This window comes from Oryza sativa, chromosome 10 (assembly GCF_034140825.1).
Source record: "Oryza sativa Japonica Group chromosome 10, ASM3414082v1".
In the NCBI taxonomy this organism is placed as follows: domain Eukaryota; kingdom Viridiplantae; phylum Streptophyta; class Magnoliopsida; order Poales; family Poaceae; genus Oryza; species Oryza sativa.
The window spans coordinates 12,131,790-12,151,997 of record NC_089044.1 but is presented as its reverse complement, the minus strand read 5'-3'; the positions used below and the strand labels follow the sequence as shown (position 1 = coordinate 12,151,997).

Sequence of the window (20,208 nt, the reverse complement as noted above, 5' to 3'; positions counted from 1 at the left end):
TGAGTGGTCTAGTCTTATGCTAAGGCATTTTTGTCCAATTCGCTCATCTTCTAAAAAAAGACCTTAGTTGTCAGGTCTATTGGAGTCTTGTTCTGTGGACTCTGTGACTTGAAGAACTCCTTCACTTGCCTTTTCACTTCCTCGTCAGTCCTATCATACGCTCTTTTCTTGAGAGCGGCTTTCTTTGGCTCGTCAACTCTAGGCATCTTCGTGGGGCTTCCACTCGGCGATGACGATGATGGCGAGAAGATGATTGCGAAAAACTGCTAAGTCTCGATCTACTTATAACTAGATTTTTAGTTCCGGTTGGTATGAACAACCGAGACTAAAAATAGCTTTAGCTCCGGTTATTCTTACCAACTGAGACTAAAAATCCGTTCCCGCTATTTCCAATTTTTTAGGTATCGGCCTTGGATAACATCTGGGACTAAAAATTAATGAGAATAAGTTAAATATGGCCCAATTAATTGCATCAAAAATAGGTTAAAAACTTTAGTAATTAACCGTGGCCCAATTAACTGCATTAAAGATTAAAAAAATCATAAAAAATAAGTAAAATACATTAAAAAGAGGTTAAAAATTATAGCACTTGGTCACAGGCCAAGTGCTATGACCGCTGCTCATCTCTCCAAATGGACGTTTCATGGTCCGTTAACATACGCTCCAATTTCCGGACCTCCTTTTCACTTTCGCAATCTTTTTTTACATCATACAACATCTGACCAAGATCATCCGAACCGTCGTTTTCTTCAATAACTCCTTCCGCCTCGCCTATTGTATTTTCTACAAATCTATCGTATTGAGCCCAGTCCGGAATGTTGTCGCCTTCTTCTTCATCTTCTTCCATTGGAACTCCTAACTCTTCGTGCGAGGTCCAACAATTATAGCTAGGCATGAATACCGTCTTCAACAATTGGATATGAAGAGTTCTTGATGAAGAATACTTCTTCTGGTTTTTGCACTTTTTGCATGGACAACATATAAAACCCTTAGGTTCGTGGGCATTGGCACACTCAAAAATAATGCACGCCATCAATAAACTCCATCGACCGTCAGTCTATGGTGTACATCCATTTCCGATTCATCTACATCAAATAAACAAATGTAGAGTAAGTCCACAAAAGTGAAAATAATTAAATAATCATATAATAATTTAAAACATCATAATTAAAATCAAAACTGACGGTACACGTTTTTAATGAATTCATCTTATTTATAATGATTTTAACGAGTTTTAAATGGACTTAATCGAAGTCATGGTTAATTACATGAAATTCTACCAGTTTTAAAAAATTGTACATATATTTTTTCATGTATTATCCTTATTTTAATTATTTTTAAGAGTTATTTTGAAGTTGTAAACATATTTTTAATGCACTCTACCTATTTCTAACTATTTTAGTGCTTTTAAATCGACTTTGTTTCCTATTCTTTTGTCTTCATTTTCTATATTTTTCCTTTGTTGTCTTTTTTAAATATTTTTATCCAAATGTTTCTAATATTAAGAAGTACCCATATTTTCTCTAAAAATTTGTTATCTCTCATCTTTTTAGATATAACTTTTTGAGAAGGAATGATGTATTAAAACATAGCTAGAAATGTAATGTGTTAACCATACATTAATAGAGGATGAAGTTGCTAACCTTTTAGTTCCCTTCGATTTGTATCATATCACCAAAATATTTTCACAGAAAATTTTGGCAGCACCTCTCTTCCTCCTCCTTTCACTTTGCAGCAATGGCTTGGGCTAGAGGAGGAAGCTATATAAAAAGGACATGATCTTTAGTGCCGGAAATCTATCACCACCACAAAACAAACAAAATACAACAAACGCACAAGGGTGAAAGTAAGAGAGAGATAAGGGGGAGAGAGAAGGAGGGGGAAGAAGTGAATAAGAGAGAGGACGGCATATGGGCCCCATATGTTAGTGCGTCCCACAATTTTTTTGTTGGATGAAAAATGGGTCTCACATGTTTTTATAAATTCTACTGCTACATAAACGTCATGTCAACGCCACATGGGACGAAGACAGGTCAACACCGCCACGTCAGCGAAACCGCTCTCCAAAACCGTTCGGGTATCGAAATATCCAGAATTGTAGTTTAGGGATAAGAATCAGATTCAGCCACTAGTTAAGGGAGTCAAAGTGGACTTATTCCTTTTAGATATGGTTTTCAGTTGTACAATTATTTTCACTCATATTTCCCAAAAAAGGAATAAGTTCACCAGCCATCCCTCAACTTTATGTCGAGTCTGTATGACATCCCTAATCCCCAATACCCACTCCTAAAATATACAAAACCGTGCAATTTAGGTCCTATAGCGGTATGGATCTCTGGTTACACTGATGTGGCATCCTAGTTTAGCAAAAAAAAATTATGGGGCCCACATATAAGTGAGAAGAAAAAAAAGTAGGGACCGCATCTCTTTTTTCTTCTTTTTTCTCTTCTATTTTCTTTCTGCTCTTCTCTTCTCTTGTCTACTTCAGGGAGCGAGGCTGCCGGCAGTGCAGGCTAGTGTGGCAGCGAGCGGCAGATGAAGCGGCGGCGGGCTAGTGCCGCAGTGAGCAGAGCACGGAACAGCGGCGAGCGAAGCAGTCAGGGGACGGTAGGCATAGCGTGACCACCGAGAAGGTGAAGGGAGCTCGCCGCACTCCCTCTCTCATCGGCGCCTCCTCTCTTTCTGCGACGGCGTCCGTCGTCCCTAATCCTTGCCTCCGAGCCTAATCGGTGTCATCCCCAATCCTTGCCTCCGAGCCTAGTCCTTTTTGCGACGACATCTCGTTGGCGTATTTCCCAATCATTGTGCGGTCCAAAACCATCGCCGGTCATGCTTTGCTCCGCCCACATGTCCCTACTGGCTGCTCTGCCTACTGCTGCCCGGACGTCCCTGCACTGCGTCTCCGCCCCATGCCTCGTGCCCATTGCTGAGCCGCCATCAGCGCCGAATCCGTGGGCAGAGACAATCTAGCATGATTGGGAGTTCGTTCGCCGCCGTCTCTGCCACGACCGCGACGGTGCACCCATGAGCTCACCCATCGCGGGAGCCTATGGAGGCGTTCACCGCCTCCTTCACCGCGACGCCCACCACAATAGCTAACCTAGAGGACACTGACATGTGGGGCTCACCGTATGCCACGTCAGCGAAACCGGGGAAAAATTAGATCAATACTGCCTCAGGACTTTTTTTTTTTTTTTTGCATGATTGGGGACCTTAGACAGATTCGACGTAAAGTTCAGGGACGTCGGATGAACTTATTACCCAGATAAAATAGTGGTCCCAGGGATGCAGTCGCGACATGCGGGCCGGGCCTGATTGGGCCGGAATGGGCCGCCTCCGCCGCCACCACACGGCGAGTACATTTCTCGCCGGCAACACAAACAGAAACAGGAGAGAGAGAGAGAGGAGAAGAAACAGGAGGAGGAGGAGATCGAGGAGGGGATGGGGATCCGGTTCGTGGTGATGGTGAACAAGCAGGGGCAGACGCGGGTGGCGCAATACTACGAGCACCTCTCCGTCGACGAGCGCCGCGCCCTCGAGGGCGAGATCGTCCGCAAGTGCCTCGCCCGCACCGACCACCAGGTCCCAATTCCCTCCTTTCTCCTTTCTCCTTTCTCCGCCGCCGAATCTTGTGTGGTTCTTGGTAGAGAGAGAGAGAGACAGAGGAGATCCGCTCTGATCTGATTGGATTTGTGTGGTGCGTCAAAAATTTGCAGTGTTCTTTCGTGGAGCACCGCAACTACAAGGTGGTGTACCGGCGCTACGCCTCCCTCTTCTTCCTAGTCGGCGTCGACAACGATGAGGTAATGCGTGTGAATTCATCGTCCTCCTCTCTCCCCATCATCTTCATGGATTCAGTTTTAGGCAGCACCAATTAATAAGCACTGATATGAAGGTAGAATTGGTTTGTATAGACGACGTGTCAATGGCTGAAAATCCGTCTTTGCTGTAGAGGTGTGGTTGCTCTTTGTCATCCGGGGTCTTCTGGCTAGCTCCATAAGCTGGTGGGCTAGACGACTTGGGTTCAAAGCCTCACACTTTCTAATTATTTGATATTAGGTCCTTCCCTAATATTCGCTTCTTTTTTTGCTCTTTGTCATCTGTCTTTGCTCAACCCAAACACAAATGATGTGCTTAGGATTGAGTCTAAAAGGGATAGATTTTGCAATTTTACATGTATATTTGGCTCGCTCAATGTCATCATTAACTTGTGTCCTATCATTATTGACCTGTCCTTCTATGGCATATCTGTACTTGGTTAATTTCCACTATTATTGTTTGCACCGTGTCTCAATCCTGTATTGTTGAGCTCCGATTTGTTTCTAGTGTCTCAAGCAATCTTTGCTACTAGTTTCCCCTTCCCCCCTGGCACACTTCTGTGCGTCTGAAGCGGAAATCTAACTGGAGGTCAACAGCACTTATTTTGGCTTCTAAGAGTTAATGTAAATCCATAAGTTTGATTTGCTATTTACTGGAAATCAAATTATTTGGATTTACTTGATGAATCATAATAGTTTCAAATTTCCTTGTTTGGCAAGGTCGCAAGAGCATCATATAAGGACTAATATTACTAATTACATCGACTAAAGGAGCTCTGGAGTTAACTCTAGAAACTTTGCAATGTCGAGCTCATGTGTACTCAGACTGTGCATGTATTAAATCTGCAAACGTTCAGTTCAAATAAACATAAAAGGCAGCCTTTATACATGTTCTTTTAGCAGACATTGGAGCAAGCATTGATTGTATTCTACATTGCTGATACAATTTGGGCAAAAGCTTTGTTGCCTGAAAGCATCAAATTATCTCATAAAGAACCCCTCTATTTCGCATTTGGAACTGCTAACCTCTGATTAGTCTGACGGATATTTCCTGAACATCGATCTTCTACGATGTCTTCAGTGGTAGTTAAACAAAGCACGGGTGAGGTGGACAAAATGATCTAATGATGGATTGTCAGCCCTCCCATCAGAAACACAACTTCCCCTCATTTTGGCACATTGCCAGGATCAAGCACATCAGAATCAACGATGCGAGGTAGGGAGTGACGAGAGAGGGAGAGAGAAAGATAGGTGTTTGAAATAAGGAGAAATGATCTTACCATCCATTCCAGAACCCCTAAAAATGTATATCAATAAAAAAGTGACTACTGCCTTGATCTACAGTCATGTCGGTTCATTTACGTTAATATTTGTTCAGTTATACTCACGTGCAATGGTTCATTAATTGGGTGCAGTGGTTTGTTTATGCCCGTACTGTCAGATTGGTTATTACAATAGTGGGTCACAACAGCAGAGGCTAGAGGGGGCATGAGGGTAGGTGCTGTTTTCATTTCACCAAACAGTGCCCTGGGCATCTGACAGTAGATTATATTCTAGTATGGTCCCATTTTGTAGGGATTAATTTTTTACAATGTCTCTTTATTGAGCCTGCTCCCTTTGGTTAGTTGTTAACCACCTGGCTTATCTATGAATTTTGTTGCAATTGGTGATCGTTCATTTTCTCATCTAATATGTTTCTACTCAAACAATTTATGTATCTAAGAAAGAGGATTCTCCCTCCAAACCGTTATTGTTTTCATTTTTCAACTTACAAGAGAGATGGGCACTTGCATTTCAAATTTTGTGATGAGTAGATTATGTTGTAGCTATACACAAGAGTTCTAACCATCGTCACATCCATTTTCTTGCTTTCGTCCTTGTAACTGAATATGTTTGAACTGTGTCTGTTTTGGCAGAATGAGTTAGCTATCCTTGAATTCATTCATCTTTTGGTTGAAACTATGGACCGTCACTTTGGCAATGTGGTAAGCTTGCCTAATCCCAACAAAATTTTCTTATCATCGTGAATATCCTTACATGACTAGAACTGATGATTCTTATCTTTTCTTCTTTGTCTGCACAGTGTGAGCTCGACATTATGTTCCATCTGGAGAAGGTGCACTTCATGCTGGAAGAGATGGTGATGAATGGTTGCATTGTCGAAACTAGTAAACAGAACATCTTGGCACCAATCCACCTGATGGAGAAAACTTCTTAGAAAAATGCTATCCAACAGGGGAGTGCCTCATACTGTTCTGCTTATCGCCACCGCCTCTGTGCTTCTATAGATTTTTCATCTCAATGTGTAACCATCAACGATTTCCATGTGCATAGACTATTAAACTTGACCTGATAGGAAATAATGAGAATATGACAGATGACGTCTCTGTTCTTTAATGTTATCTTGCTGTGAGTTGTGTTATTTACTCTAGGATAAATAGGTTGAAAACCTTATATTAGTTGCAAAATAATAAAAAAAAACTCCATGCTAATCTAATAAAATTCTATATTAATTACTGATTGGTTTGGTATCATCTACAGCTTATTTTGATTATTGACCTATCAATCTTATATCGACTGAATACTATGCACTACGCATATAAAGATAAAATTTGTTAAATGATGTATGGTTGGATGTGGGATGATTGTTAAGGGTAGAAAAGAGAAAATTTTGAATTAGAAGTGACTGATGGGATAAGTAGTATTCCATTGTAACAACTATTTTGGGACAAAGTTTGAGTCCTAAAGAAACAACTAATTTGGGACGGAAGGAGTATCATACTTACCCTGGACATGGTATTTCCATATTTGCACATACTTTCTTGGTACATTTGATCACGATGCCTGCGAGGTTATAGCTTCGAAACACATGTTGCAGAAATATGAATCATACACAATTTTTTTAAAAAAATCTGTACTTCGGTGTTTAGCTTAATTAATCACACTTGCCCTGGACATGGTATTTCTGTATATGCACTTCTTTTCTTGCAAAGTTGCAATATTTGATCAAGATGTCTGCAGAGTGTAGAAATGTAGCTTAGAAACAAATATGCAATAGAATTAGAATCACAGAATGGAAATGGCCCATCTAATCTAAAATAGAACTAACCTTTTTCCTGCAAGAAATGTTCTATGGACATAGCCATTGTAGTGTTCGCTTGTGTGCTCGCCTGTGAAAAAATGCTTCCATTAGGATCCTTGAAAGTTTGGAAAGGGAAGTTCTCAGCTAGTTGCAGTGAATTTTCTTACAAGCACATTACGCTGATGAAAGTAAAACATTTACTGGTTATAAAGTTGAAGTGGATATTTTGCATCTAGCTACATGTGCAGTTATTTGTGTCTATTCATGTGTGCACACCCTAAAACTAAAGAATCATCGATGTAAAACATTCTGGAACATTTGCATGTGCAGAAATTTGTGTAAAAAAGATAAAATTTGCACTATTAAATAAAAAGAAGTGAAATTTACATTACAGAATAAATTGTGTTGTATTTGTACTAATAGGATGATCTTTACTTTTGCCAATTGAACATTTTCCAACATCTATGACGTTGTGAAGTTTTTATAATTTTACCATACCAAAACATGGGTGCATGTCAGTTGTCAACCTAGAACAGAGTTCGCTTTCTGGAAATGATTACTACAAAATGTTGTTTGCGTAATTGCCCCTTATTCCTTCTATGAAAATGTTAGCAAGCCCAACTCTCAAATTCCAACTCCAACTCTATCAGCAACAACCCAATACAAGTAGCAGCAAGTCCAAAGTACAGAGAGAAGGAAAAACTAGAGGACTCAGAACAGTTGCCAATGAACAACTGATTCAACAGTTTAAAAAAAGGGCATGTCAAGCACTGTGGACGGCATACCGAACATATATGCTATAGATCATAGAGATAGTCACATTTTCAGAATAATTTTCTCCTCAGTCCACAGTATTTTCTCGTAAACCTTAATCTCGACTTATAAATAACGTAAAAATACTTGTAATATTTGTGAACTGAGCGAGTTTTGCAGGAACAAAACTGGCTCGTCAAGGCGCTTCTCCCGTCACCTCCTTAAAAGATCAGGACTTTGTATGCTTGCTTCTTCATAACCGAAATGAACTATTAATTCTCCCGGGTAGTTTCAATCCACAATATTCGAGATTAAAAATTCACGATTTTTAAGTTGAAATTCACGTTTTTTGAACTTCAAAATACACTCTTCTGTGCTCCATCCGTATATAACGAGCCCATGTTTTTTTTAAAAAAAAATAATAGGCAACCTAATATAACTTTTGATTAATAACTGAACTAACATGTGTTGTTATTAGATTTGTACTTGAAAGTATTTTCCATACTGAGTTCGTTTCGTAGTTGTTGATAATTATGAAAGAAATTAATGGTTGAGCTCACGTAATACCTAATATTTTCAGACGAAGGTAGTAATTTCTAAGTGAATTTTAGTTTGGCTTGTAATAAAGTTTCGCTTTACATCCCTTTAATACATGGAGTATTTTTTTAGAGAAAAGGTCACTAGGACCCTGCTTCTATTGAAAGCAAATATAGCATTTTGCCGGGGATTCCAGCTTACAAGTTAGAACTTAAACAAAAATAACAGATTTCCTTCAGCCAATGACCCTGCTTCTATTGAAGCAAATATAGCATTTTGCCGGGCATTCCAGCTTACAAGTTAGAACTTAAACCAAAATAACAGATTTCCTTCAGCCAACACTGGCTAGAGACACTACGGCAGCCGACACCAACATCCAGAACTCTCTCAGAATTAAAGGGATAAGTCTATTTTACACCCTCTAAGTCTTTAGCTTGTCTAAAGCACACCCCACAACTTTAAAACCAGACAGACATTTGACCCCCTCAAACTTTCAATACAGTACAAAAGACACCCTCGAGTGGTTTTCTACACTATTTTTGCACATTAGGATGCCACCTGTATAGATTAGTTAGTCCCATGTATCAGTCCGGTCCTCCTTCCTCCTCTCCACTGTCTCTCTCTCCTTCGGCATGGGCGCATGGCTCATCCATCTGCCCAGCGAGGACCACCGCACACCCATCGACATCTCGTCCCTGACGGAGCTGCAGATTCGCCGCCTGCAAACACCGTCCTCCAATACCCATTCCACCGCCGTAGAGGATGACAGCCGCAAGCGCGCAACCAAATCGAGCTCCAGCACCTACGGCGGTGGTGGTGGAGGCGGCAGTGGGGGCGGCGTTCTCCGGCGAAGGCAGCGGCACAGGGACGAAGCAACTCCGAGTGGAGAGGCGGAGCTCGCCGAAGATACATGCGCGGGGAGGAGCTCGAGCGCCATGACTACCGCGAGTTTGGCGCACCCATTCGTCGAGCTTGGCGGAAGCAAGCTCGAGCTTTACTCAATGAGCAGCGGGCACGCCTCCATCAGATTGTCTACGAGCTAGCTCTGTCATCGCTGGCCGCCTAGCTCCTCCTCTGCGATCGAGCTCCGTCTCCGTTGCCGCAGACCGGCCGGCGCGTTCTCCGGCTCAGACGCTCAGTCGAGTACTACTCCTGTCCTGCTCCTAGCCGTGCTTGTGCTAATCCATCGTCTCCTGCTTGGAGGTGTGGAAGCCGAACAGCTTTAGCTTTGGGATTGACATGCTCATGACTGCAAAGATGAGTAGCTAGCAGCACAACGTAATAGCTTGCCGAGATTAGTAATAGTATACTCCCTCCTTCCTTAAATGTTACTTTTTTAAACATGTTTGACCATTCGTTTTATTCAAAAACTTTTGTGAAATGTGTAAAACTATATAAAAGTATATTTAATAATAAATCAAATGATAGGAAAAGAATTAATAATTACTTAAATTTTTTGAATAAGACGAACGGTCAAACATTTTTTTAAAAGTCAACGACGTCAAAGATAACATTTTGGGATGGAGGGAGTATATTAGTAGTTACGATAAACAGGAGAAGCATCACACACAAGTCACTAGAGACAGGTCGAGGTCTATATCGCGCTTGTGTCGGAGCTGCTTCTTCCTCGCTTCCGCCGACGACCGCGCGCAACGGCTTGGAGCTGCTACTTTCCTGCGACACCTCCTCCGCCGACGACCACAGCTGCTTGTCGGAGATGCGCACCACTGACCGCTCGACCCTGCCTTCGCAGTGCCGCTACCGCCGCCGCTCGTGAAAAAGTAAGATCAAAACAACCCAGCGATATGGGCTTGGCCCACATAATCGTAAGCGCTGACGTGGTGAAGGGTTGATGTAGCATCCTACGTGTCATCCACGTGTGCAAAAACCATGGTAAAACAGCCCAAGGGGGTCAAGTATCCGGTATTGACAGTTAGATGGTGTATTATACCCGGTTTCGTAGTTTGGGGGTGTATTTTAGACAAGCATAAAAGTTCGAGGGTGTCAAATGGACTTTTCCCTATTTTAAATGTGGGTCTTCTGATCTTTGTGACACTTTCCCCTTCCTATCTCAAACTGTGGCCACGTTTCTATGAAAATCAGTTTCGCAGGCGCTCAAAACACATACGGCCAGTGGCTCTGCCTACAATTTAAGGCCTGTAAATCTCCAACTAGGTGGTGGATACGGTGATAAAGACTAAAGAAAACTGAGCTAGAGTTGAGAATAAGAGAGAAAATGATTTGCATAATTCTTTTCTAACTCACAACGTACCAAGTCATCAAGCGACTAACAGAAACATTTATTCTACACTCACAACCAAGTCAAATAAGCAACTAATTAATCTGTCTGGTCTCCACTACTTTTCAGCAACAAGCACATTATTTCCTCCAAATTAAGCAAAAACGGGAGTTTTAGACTCCTCTGTCCTAAAAAGAATCAAACTCTAGAATTTGTTTTTTTTTGAGACGGAAAAAGTACGTCGCAATGCCGGCCAATCAGCTCTTTGAAGCCGCCGCCGCCGCAGCACCAGCGGCAGCCCACTGTGCCTGCCTCCTCTTGACGTACTCAACCATCCCGTCGACATCCGGCAACACCTTCTTGGGAGCGTCAAGCTCACCGAAGCGCTCCGTCCATGAGGCCAAAAGGGGGGTAATTGCAGCGTTGAAGATCTTGGCACCGGTGAGAACCTCGGTCGCCCTCACCCCAGGGATATGGGCACCCAGCATGATATCCACGAGCCCAACGGTGCCGCCACCGAAGAAGGGTTTCTCCTTTGAGCAACCCTTCAAGGCTCCCTCCAGTGTTTCCACCGCCGCGAGTATCTGCTTTATCCCCTCCGCCTTCTCCTCCTCTGTCTTCCCCTTGAACATCGGCGCCCATGGCGCGACAAAATGTACTGCATGCACATTGTCAGCCATCGCATGAGTGATTGCGAAAGGGCACATAGCCTAATAGTTGCAATGACATGAGTAATATCTCAAAGTCCTGAGTTCAAATCTTCATAGTACCCAATTTCATATTGGGTTATTTGAGGGCTAAGTTCCCTGTTTGATGGCTAAGTTCCCAATTTAAAAAGGCTACATTTATCCGGTTGGATATAGCGGCTGGGTAAAAATTACCCTTCTTTAAAAAAAATCAAAAAAAATCACATGACTGATTATCACCATTTACACGAGAGATTAAAAATGCTTGGACCAACTATGAGTCTATGACACAAATTACTCGCTCCCTTCGTCTCAAAATACAGCTACATTCGTCCTAAAGTACAGCTACATGTTCAGATTTATATATAGGTAAAGATTTATTTTAGAACATTGGGAGTTATTACTTATAGATACCTTGTCATCGATGTAGGCAGCCCAAAAGCGAGCGACAGCCCAGTCATAGGGGTCGGCGGGGAGGAGGGCGGCACCGTCGACGGGGAAGACCTCATCGATGATGTACTCTAATATGATCCGCGACTCGCAGATGGGTTTGCCGTTGTGGATGAGCACGGGGACCTTCTTGTGCACCGGGTTAGAGGCGAGGAGGAGATCGCTCATGCCGACGAGGTCCTGGCTGAGGCCCTTGAGGGCGAGGGCGAGCTCCACTCTGGTGACGAACGGGCTCGGCCATGTGCCCAGCAGCTTCAGCTCGTCCCATCCGGCAATCTCAGCTAGCTCGTCCTAGTGGTCAGGGAGAGAAGCAGATAGGGTAATAATAATCTTAAAACACGTTGTGTTTTGGATTGTTGTGTGTTTTTGCTGAGTGTTTGGGTGGTTGATCGATCACGGCAATAATGGTGATGTTGACATACGGGACCGGACTCGGCATATTTGCTAACGAAAAATAATTTATAAATAAAATTTTTTATGTAAGTGTTTTTAGGGATATAAAAGCAAAGGCTGAAAAATAAATTTCATTGAAAAACCTTTAAATTAAATCTAAATTTAGGGTCAAAAATTAAAATTTTAACTGATAATTAAGCATAAGTATAAGAAAAAAAAAATGAGGCCGGTGATACATGCTGCTCGATGTTGAACTGTAGTCACTGCTGGATGCATCATCCGTGATGTCTGCGTGCCAAAATCCATCATCATCCGTGATGTCAGGACATGTCTTTTGCATCGCCACTTTAAAAATAGAGTAAATTTCATATTGGGCCAAGATTTTATAATGGGCTAGGGTTAAATCAATGTTTTCACTTAACACCATACATCTTTACATAAATTTTCAGTTTGCACTAGGGGTGAGCAAAGGGAATGTGAGAAAACTTCATATGATATACACATGGATAACTATAAAAGGCAAAACATTTTATGTTTTCTTCTTTCTTTTTAGTGTGAGTGGTAATTAACTATTTTCTATTTTATTTTTATTCATTACTTCTTTTAATGTGCTCAACCCTAGTCCAAAGTGCCAACTAGTGCAAAGATACGTGGTGTTAAGTGAAAAGGTTGGTTTGGCCCTTGCCCATTGTGAAACTTTGGTCAAAATATATGGTGCAATGTGAAATTTACTCTTTAAAATATTCTAGCCGATAACTTTTTTTAAGCGGACTAAAAGTACCGTATAAAAATAATTTTTTTAAGATAATAGAATAATATTCCAGCCCAATTATTAAATTGTATTCGAGAATCTCTATCCAAAGTTGGTAAAAAGGTGCATGATCATCAACTCAAATTTACGACATGAAATATACCTAGTTAAGACCTTGTTTCGGGCCTTTCAAGAGCATGCATGCCAATTTTCTCACTCCACCCGCTATCTACCATCCTAGCATTCAAGTCTATTTTTTCCTCTCCTCCCGGCTCCTTCCTCCTCTCCCGCATGCACTTTTCCTAGGTCATATATTTCTAGGAAAATCGTAAACAAATAACTTAACCCTACTGATATCATATATTTCTAGAAAATGAGAAATAATTATTAGCAAGTATGAACATAACAAAACATATTTAATTCTGATTCTACTAATTCTATTACTAGCTTATATGCAAAACTATGATTCAGAAAATACACTTTACTATCCTCTAGAATAGCACCTTCACCAATTCGTCAATGTGTATTACTATGATGCATTGTTTCTTCCTCAGTATTCCACAAAAATAAAACAAAAAGGTACCAAAAGAATACTTTGAAAGGTATAATGTTTATAGAAATTTTATAAGCATTGGACCGATTGCTTAAAATATCCCGTGTTCTAAACAATCTCTAAATAGGCAACATATCCTATGCACACAGGCCCTCACGTGTACACACGTGCACACCAACTAAAAAATGTCACCAAAAAATCTAGAAAAAAACATACACATACTTTCAATTGTATTATACCTAGGGTTAAAATCTTAACGTCAAATTCATTATATTTTAGCCGTAAAAAAAACAAATAATCTGACAGTTTTAATTACAATTTTGTCAGAATTTTATCTTTTTTGTTATTCTCTATGTATAATGAATTTGAATATGCGACTTTGCACGTAGATGTAATACTATTGAAAGTACATGTATGAATTTTCCTAGAATTTTTTGTGATAATTTTTAGTTTTCCTAGAATTTTTTGTGATAATTTTTAGTTTTCCTAGAATTTTTTGTGATAATTTTTAGTTGGTGTACACGGTGTGTACACGCGAGGGCTTGTGTGTATAGGATACGCTCCCCTCTAAATAGTACATATATGTATTTATTTACTTGAAGGCAGGATACTGCACCCAGTTGGAAATTGGCAACTACTGCAAGTCTGCAACAAACATTCCCCTCCCCATTTCTTCTATAACAACAGACTGTCTCATCCTTGCTTATAACTTAGCTCGTATTATCTTTTCAAAATGCAACAAAACCTTATCTAGCCTTGCTCTCCGTTTAAATGCACAAAACTTTGGGCCTGTTGGGGTGCTTCTTTGCTGCGCCTTCCCAATATTCTTTTGATTCTACATTCATCTTAGAATCAAGCATCACTTCTTTAAGACGTTTGATGCCTCCAATGTTGATCAAACAAACATTAGCAAGATTTTCATAGATCAATTGGAGGGAGACAAGCTGTGGCAGAGCTCCCTCCTGGATTCCAGGAAGAGTCAGACGTTGAATCACAAAGCATAGCCTTTGCAGGCTTTGGAATGCCCCATATTTTATCATAAAATCCTCAAGGTTTTCTGCGATAAGTTTGAGATAAACCAAGTATCTTAACTCACTCAGGGCTGTTAGGACATCCCCTCGGATAGTAGTTGATGAAAGGTACAATTCTCTGAGAGCTAATAGCGAAGCGAAAAACTTGGGGATTTTTTGCAGTTCGCCGTAGAGTTTCAGGGACCTAAGGTTGCAATCTCCTCGAGGAGAAATTTGCAGGATGTCTTCGGAGCATTCACTGAAATCCACTGACAGAGAACGCGCATCATTTGGATCATTGCCGTTCTCTATGAACTTCTGAATGGCACTTGAAAGGGAAATAGACTTGTTTCTTTTTGTTGCAGATTTGCACCATATCTTGACTTTTCTCAGGTTCTTCATATGGCACATCAGTTGCACAAAACCATGGTTACTGCCAGCAACAAATCCTGACAGAATTTGCAGGTTGCTCTTTCCAGACTTGATAATTTGTTGTATTTTGTTTGATACACTGCCTGAAAGTTCAAACTTTCCAAAGAGATGAACTAATTTAGGAAGCACGAGTACTTCGGCTGGCATTATCACCACCTCTACCTTAGTTCTCCTGACATCAAATGTCTCCAAAAATTTTAGTCTACCAATCATCTTTGGAAGTGTGGTAACAGCTCCCCCAATGCTCAGATACTTGAGCAGTAACAGCTTGCATATGCCATCGAGATGGCCATCCATCAAGCCGTCACATTCTTCCAGATCCAAGACTTGCAGCAGTTTGTACTCCTTGAAGTCCAAAAAATCTTGGCATACTTCACCAGAGACCGTGAGAGACCGGAGAAGAGAGAGATCATTTCTCTCAAGTCCGATATTTGCAGCAGCGGTGCTACGACATTGGACAGAGAGACAACGGACGGCGTACTGATCAGGCAGCAGGAGCATCTCATCCTCGCCGCGGAATATGGTGATGAAACCCTCTGATATGGACCTGTGCATGATGAACTCGAGCATCATCCCAGGCAGTTGGCATGTCTTCACCCCTTCGTTGTTGCTCACATCGACGGGCTGGACGATATTCTGGTCCATGAGCATCTTGAAGCTCTCGACTGCACTGTCACCGAGCCGGGGGTGAGGCTGTCTCTTGACAAGCCCTTCAGCCAACCATCGCCTCAACAACCTCTTCCTCCTGATCGAATGGTTACCTGGAGCAGAAATTTTACGAACGTTGAGAAAGTACATGCAGATAAAAATTTTAGTATCTTTAAGGTATCTAGTACCTGGAGGTACCAAGTTTGTCATTAGAAAATAGTGTAACTTTCAGTACCTACTTAAGGAGGGTAAAATTACCATACCTGGAAACATGCCAAGATATAGCAGGCATGCTTTGGCAGCATCACCAGACAGGCAGGTGTAGCTCCTGGTTAGTACCCTTTGCATTCTTGCCAGGGCATTGCTGTTGCTCTTGTTTTCCAGATGGTGACCAAGGTTGCTGCATACATCACTGCAAGTGGGCCCTGTTACTGTACCTTCTGACAGCAAGAACTGGCCTACGCAGATCAGAGCTAGAGGTAGACCATCGCATTTCTTCCGAAGTTGTTCTGAACCTCTCTCCATGTCTGGTGATCAATCCTCAATAGAAGCACTTTGGAAGAACAAACCTTTTGAATATTCAGTGTTGAGTTTTCCCATTTTGTACACATAACCTTCTGCAGTGCTGCATGCATTAGCTATGGACTGGATATTCGTGGTCACCACTATCCTGCTGCTGACACCGTCGTCCGCAGGGAAAGCATGCTCTGTATCACACCACAGTTCTTCCCTCATGTCATCAATCACAATAAAATACCTACAAGAAAAGAAACCAAGAAAAGAGGAAAATTGTAAATGGAATTGGCTCTAGCACATAAAGCAACTTATGTATTTTGAAGCAAAGCAATGCTGAAAAGTAAAGCTAGCAACAATCTTACATCCATAAGAATTAAACGACACGGCAAAATCTTACTTGAATTATTAAGAGTAAATTTTATAGAACTACATATACTTTTACCGAGTTATTACAGAAGTATATAAAAGTATAGATTTAACAATAAATTTATCACAAAACTATAGGTTTAAAGCAAAGCATTGTAAAACTACAGATTTAGTAATAAAAGTATCACAAAACTATAGGTTTTGGATCTAAATCCTTGGCACTAATGTTATGTTTTAGTTATAAACGTTCAAGTTTGGTGATTGAACTGACGCTAAACATAGTTTTGTGATAAATTTATTATTAAACCTGTAGTTTTAGGATACTTCACCTTAAATATATAGTTCATTGATAAATTTGGTGTCAAATTTATAGTTTTGTGATATATATCATCTTAAATTTATAGTTTTATAATAATTTAGTATGTAGTTTTGTGAAATTTACTTAATTATTAATGATTCCTCTAACTAACTAGATTTTACATCACAGCACCGAAACCACAAAGGACTGACCCTAGTATTGTTGTGGGACCCATATTGTTACTTTTACTACTAATAATACATATGGGAGACTACATGTCATTTGTCATTGGTTTTGTCCAATTCCATCGTTTGTGCATGGTCTGTTGTGTGCATGCTTGTCTCTATAATTTTTGCAAGTACTTCTATCTATCGCGCATTAAAAATGTATGGTTTTTCCATAGTCTCTAGGAAGAAAAGGGAAGTATGCCAGAAGTTCTCTGAAAAACATCTAGCCCTAGTAAGGTGGATCCTATCTATTTAGGAAGCTGAAATATCTGTTCCATACATCCTAATAAAGCAAGTATGGAGGGTAAATAATCATCATCCAATCCTAACTCAGCTTTAAAATTTGTGGGAATTTTAGGAGAAGATGATTTGGTTATAGATGAGGAAGTAATTTCAACCAAAATAATCCTCAACCCAGTCCGTGACTCTACCATTCCTTTCCTAATTTACTGTCGCATCCACCATCTTGCCCAGCAAAAGAAAAGCTGTGTCTCTCTCCCTAATGCTTATGCTTATGCATGGTATCAGGGAAAAAGCACCAGACTCAATATAATTTTCTCCTCTCAAAAGTGCAGCATACTCAAAATCTCATTTACGAAATTGGTCAACTATCAGGTAGCTAGCATGTTTTACTGCTTTGCATGATAGGTAGCATCATTGCAAACCAAGAGTGACAGAGAAGCAGCATAAATGACCAAATTTGCTTTCTTCAGGTTATTTTTGTACTAGTTTGGTCCATCTTCTCTCAATGGTTACTGCTGCCAATATCATACTCAAAACAGTAGGAAATACAACTACCTACCCTAGGATGAATATGGGCTGTCAAATGATTTTGATCAAATGGGTCATATTCTACTATAGTACGCCTTAGTATAGGGAAGTATAGGATTTTTGGCAGATAAGTGAAATTTATTCTTCCCTGAAAAAAAAAGAGCGAAATTTACTCTTAGAGAGATCAGATTCTAGAAATTAAGAAAACTGCTAGTTCTTATCTCTCTTATATAGTTTGCAACAAAGGAAGCTTCCTCATGTAGGGCTTGTTCATTTAATCCCGAAGAGAGAGGGATTGGAAGGAATTAAGGGGGAATAATTCCACACCACAATAGGTGTGAAGTAAATCCCCTTCAAATCCCCCTCAATCCCCCTATGAGAGAGATTAAACGAACCAGGCCTTAGCTATATCATCACTAAGTTACAAACATTATGATAGCAGAATGAATAAATTAGGCTATGGATATGCACATTTATTTGAAAGCTTGAAACCACATGTGTATGCTGTTATCACAATCTTTGGCCCTGACGAATTGGTAGCGTGCAACCAAAACAATACAATACAGTGTTGTGTTAAGACTAATTCTGATGAGAGCCGTTTTCTCATCTTGTAGTGCTCCCACATTTCCCTAGATCGTCAAGGTGAGTTTCCACTAAATTTCTGAGAAATTGCAGCCACCAGTGGAGCAACCAAAGGAGGAACAGGGCCAACACAATACCCAAAAGTATTATAGTTCCCGTGACACCAATCCATGCTATTTCAGCGAGAGAAAGAAAAAAAATACAGCCTAAAATGGCAACGGATAGAACAGAAAACCAGAAAAGAGATCGAAGTGCAAGGAAGCAAGTTACCCTGTTCGTCCCCATGTCTCGGCCAGCGGCGAGCAGCACGCCATCGCCGCCTGATCTTTCCCTCACCTAAGTCCTATGAGGGAGTTAGGAGGGATTATAAGTTTAGAGGGATGAGGCTATTAACTGCTTTGTTTGGTTGGGAGACATGAGAATTTTGATAGGATGGGATGGGGGATTAAGGAAGAAACTCCCTCCTTTTCAATACCTAGTAGGGGTGGTAATTGAGAGGGAATTCCTCCTTTAATTTGCCTAAACAAATCTCAGCCATCCGTTTTAATTAATGACCTAATCTCCAACTAAAATCCCTATCAATTTCCACCACCTCTACCAAACAAGGTATTGGGATTAAAAATCAAATTTCCATCTTAATCTCACCATCAATTCCCTCGTGTAAACTCCCAATCCCCTTCTCTCGAGTTGCCAAACAAGCCGTAGATCCTTCCTAGCAGGACATGACGGCTAGCGAGGATCCGTCAACTAGCGCCGGCGGCGGCTGCTGCGGCTTACTGCTGACCCAGTGACAGGAACTCGAGAAGCGCAAGAGCCCACCAAGGCCATACAACTTTTCTTTTAGTGTAGGCTCTCATACGATGGCCTAATCAGATAAAGAAAAAGCTAAATTTTAAATTTTCAAACTTAGTTTTGAGACTGATTTTAAGATATTTTCAACGTAATTTCTTTTCAGCATTGACTTTTAAGTCACCAAGAACACATATATAAAAGTTCTACCTAAAAACTCATTTTTATTCTCTAATAAGCCGTTTTGGCTTATTAAAGAAAAAGCCAAACGATGGGGCCTGTAGTAGTTGTCGTGTCGACCTCATAGAATAAGCCGAAAGTAAAGGAGGACTAGTTTGCCCCTCTCTTATGTCTGGTAGAGGGATGAGTCTCATTTGCATTACTATACTTTGACATTAGTCATTGAGATGTGAACTTGCTTACATGTCATAGGGCAGTATTGTAGTGGATCTGTTTCCTGAAAAGAGAGACTTGAGGTTATTTTTTCCAATTGGTTCGTCTAATTTGTTTGGAGATTTGTGCCCTAACTCTTCCTCTAGATTCAGCGACCAATGGTAGCCTGACTCACTTGGCGAGTTACGGTTTAAGGTTCAGAGTTAAGGTCAGGGTAGGAGGAGTTCCAGCGCGGTGGGGTAGTGATGGGGAAGGAGGTGGAGATTGGGTTGAGGTGAATAGCGATGGCAAGACCGAGTGAGGGAGGAGGGAGGGGAGAGGGAGATGCTTGCATGAATCTCAGAAACGATCCAATGGTCTAGAATTCGGAAGATTTGTGAGGTTTGTTTCCTATCAAATGTCAAATAAACCGTCCTTTCAGTTTTCTTTTTCCTTTGCCCTAATGGCTCTCGCTCTGTCTCTGCCTGCACCGCTGAATCCTAATGGGTAGTTACCGTCACTGATCTTCGCACTTAAAGGGAAAGCTGACTGGAGCTTCAGTTTGCAAGATTGTAACTTCAGTTTGCAATCGCACATAGATCACGATGCATATGAATTTGCAAGGTTGTAACTTCAGTTTTTAGCACGGTTTCCCATTTTGTTTCTCACCAAAATTTTGAAATTTCGATCACTACTAGAAAAGGCATTTTCTTCCAACACTAGGTTTTATTTTTCCAGGCATGTTAAAATATTCCCACATATACCATTTGTAAAAGTACCAAGAGACCACATAGATCTAGCTCCGCCTACGAAAAACAATTTTTACAGGCAGGTCTAAAGATGTCCGCCTGTTAAAATCAGGACCCTATTGATCGAGCGGAGCTCACAATGACTAAGTCTCACGCTCTCCTCTTTCCTCACCCACGCCTCTCCTC

At 40.9% G+C, this 20,208-nt stretch overlaps 3 protein-coding genes across 3 annotated transcripts; 1 reads left to right on the top strand and 2 right to left on the bottom strand.

Annotated features, from left to right (window-relative positions):
• The first annotated feature begins 3,392 nt into the window (after positions 1-3,392).
• Positions 3,393-6,215, top strand: LOC4348463 (AP-4 complex subunit sigma). Its single transcript, XM_015757331.3, has 4 exons — positions 3,393-3,582; positions 3,717-3,803; positions 5,735-5,803; positions 5,902-6,215. The coding sequence occupies exons 1-4, from the start codon at positions 3,442-3,444 to the stop codon at positions 6,034-6,036; spliced, it is 432 nt and encodes a 143-aa protein (XP_015612817.1). The 5' UTR covers positions 3,393-3,441; the 3' UTR covers positions 6,037-6,215.
• Positions 6,216-10,408: 4,193 nt separating this feature from the next.
• LOC4348461 (probable glutathione S-transferase GSTU6) lies at positions 10,409-11,852 on the bottom strand. The gene is made up of 2 exons (XM_015757332.3): positions 11,520-11,852; positions 10,409-11,087 (listed from the first exon to the last, which is right to left on the bottom strand). The coding sequence occupies exons 1-2, from the start codon at positions 11,731-11,733 to the stop codon at positions 10,687-10,689; spliced, it is 615 nt and encodes a 204-aa protein (XP_015612818.1). The 5' UTR covers positions 11,734-11,852; the 3' UTR covers positions 10,409-10,686.
• A 2,018-nt stretch (positions 11,853-13,870) lies between these two features.
• LOC107278973 (disease resistance protein RGA4-like) lies at positions 13,871-18,499 on the bottom strand. Its single transcript, XM_015757330.3, has 3 exons — positions 18,383-18,499; positions 15,616-16,109; positions 13,871-15,465 (listed from the first exon to the last, which is right to left on the bottom strand). The coding sequence occupies exons 2-3, from the start codon at positions 15,875-15,877 to the stop codon at positions 14,030-14,032; spliced, it is 1,698 nt and encodes a 565-aa protein (XP_015612816.1). The 5' UTR covers positions 15,878-16,109; positions 18,383-18,499; the 3' UTR covers positions 13,871-14,029.
• Between the last annotated feature and the right edge of the window lie 1,709 nt (positions 18,500-20,208).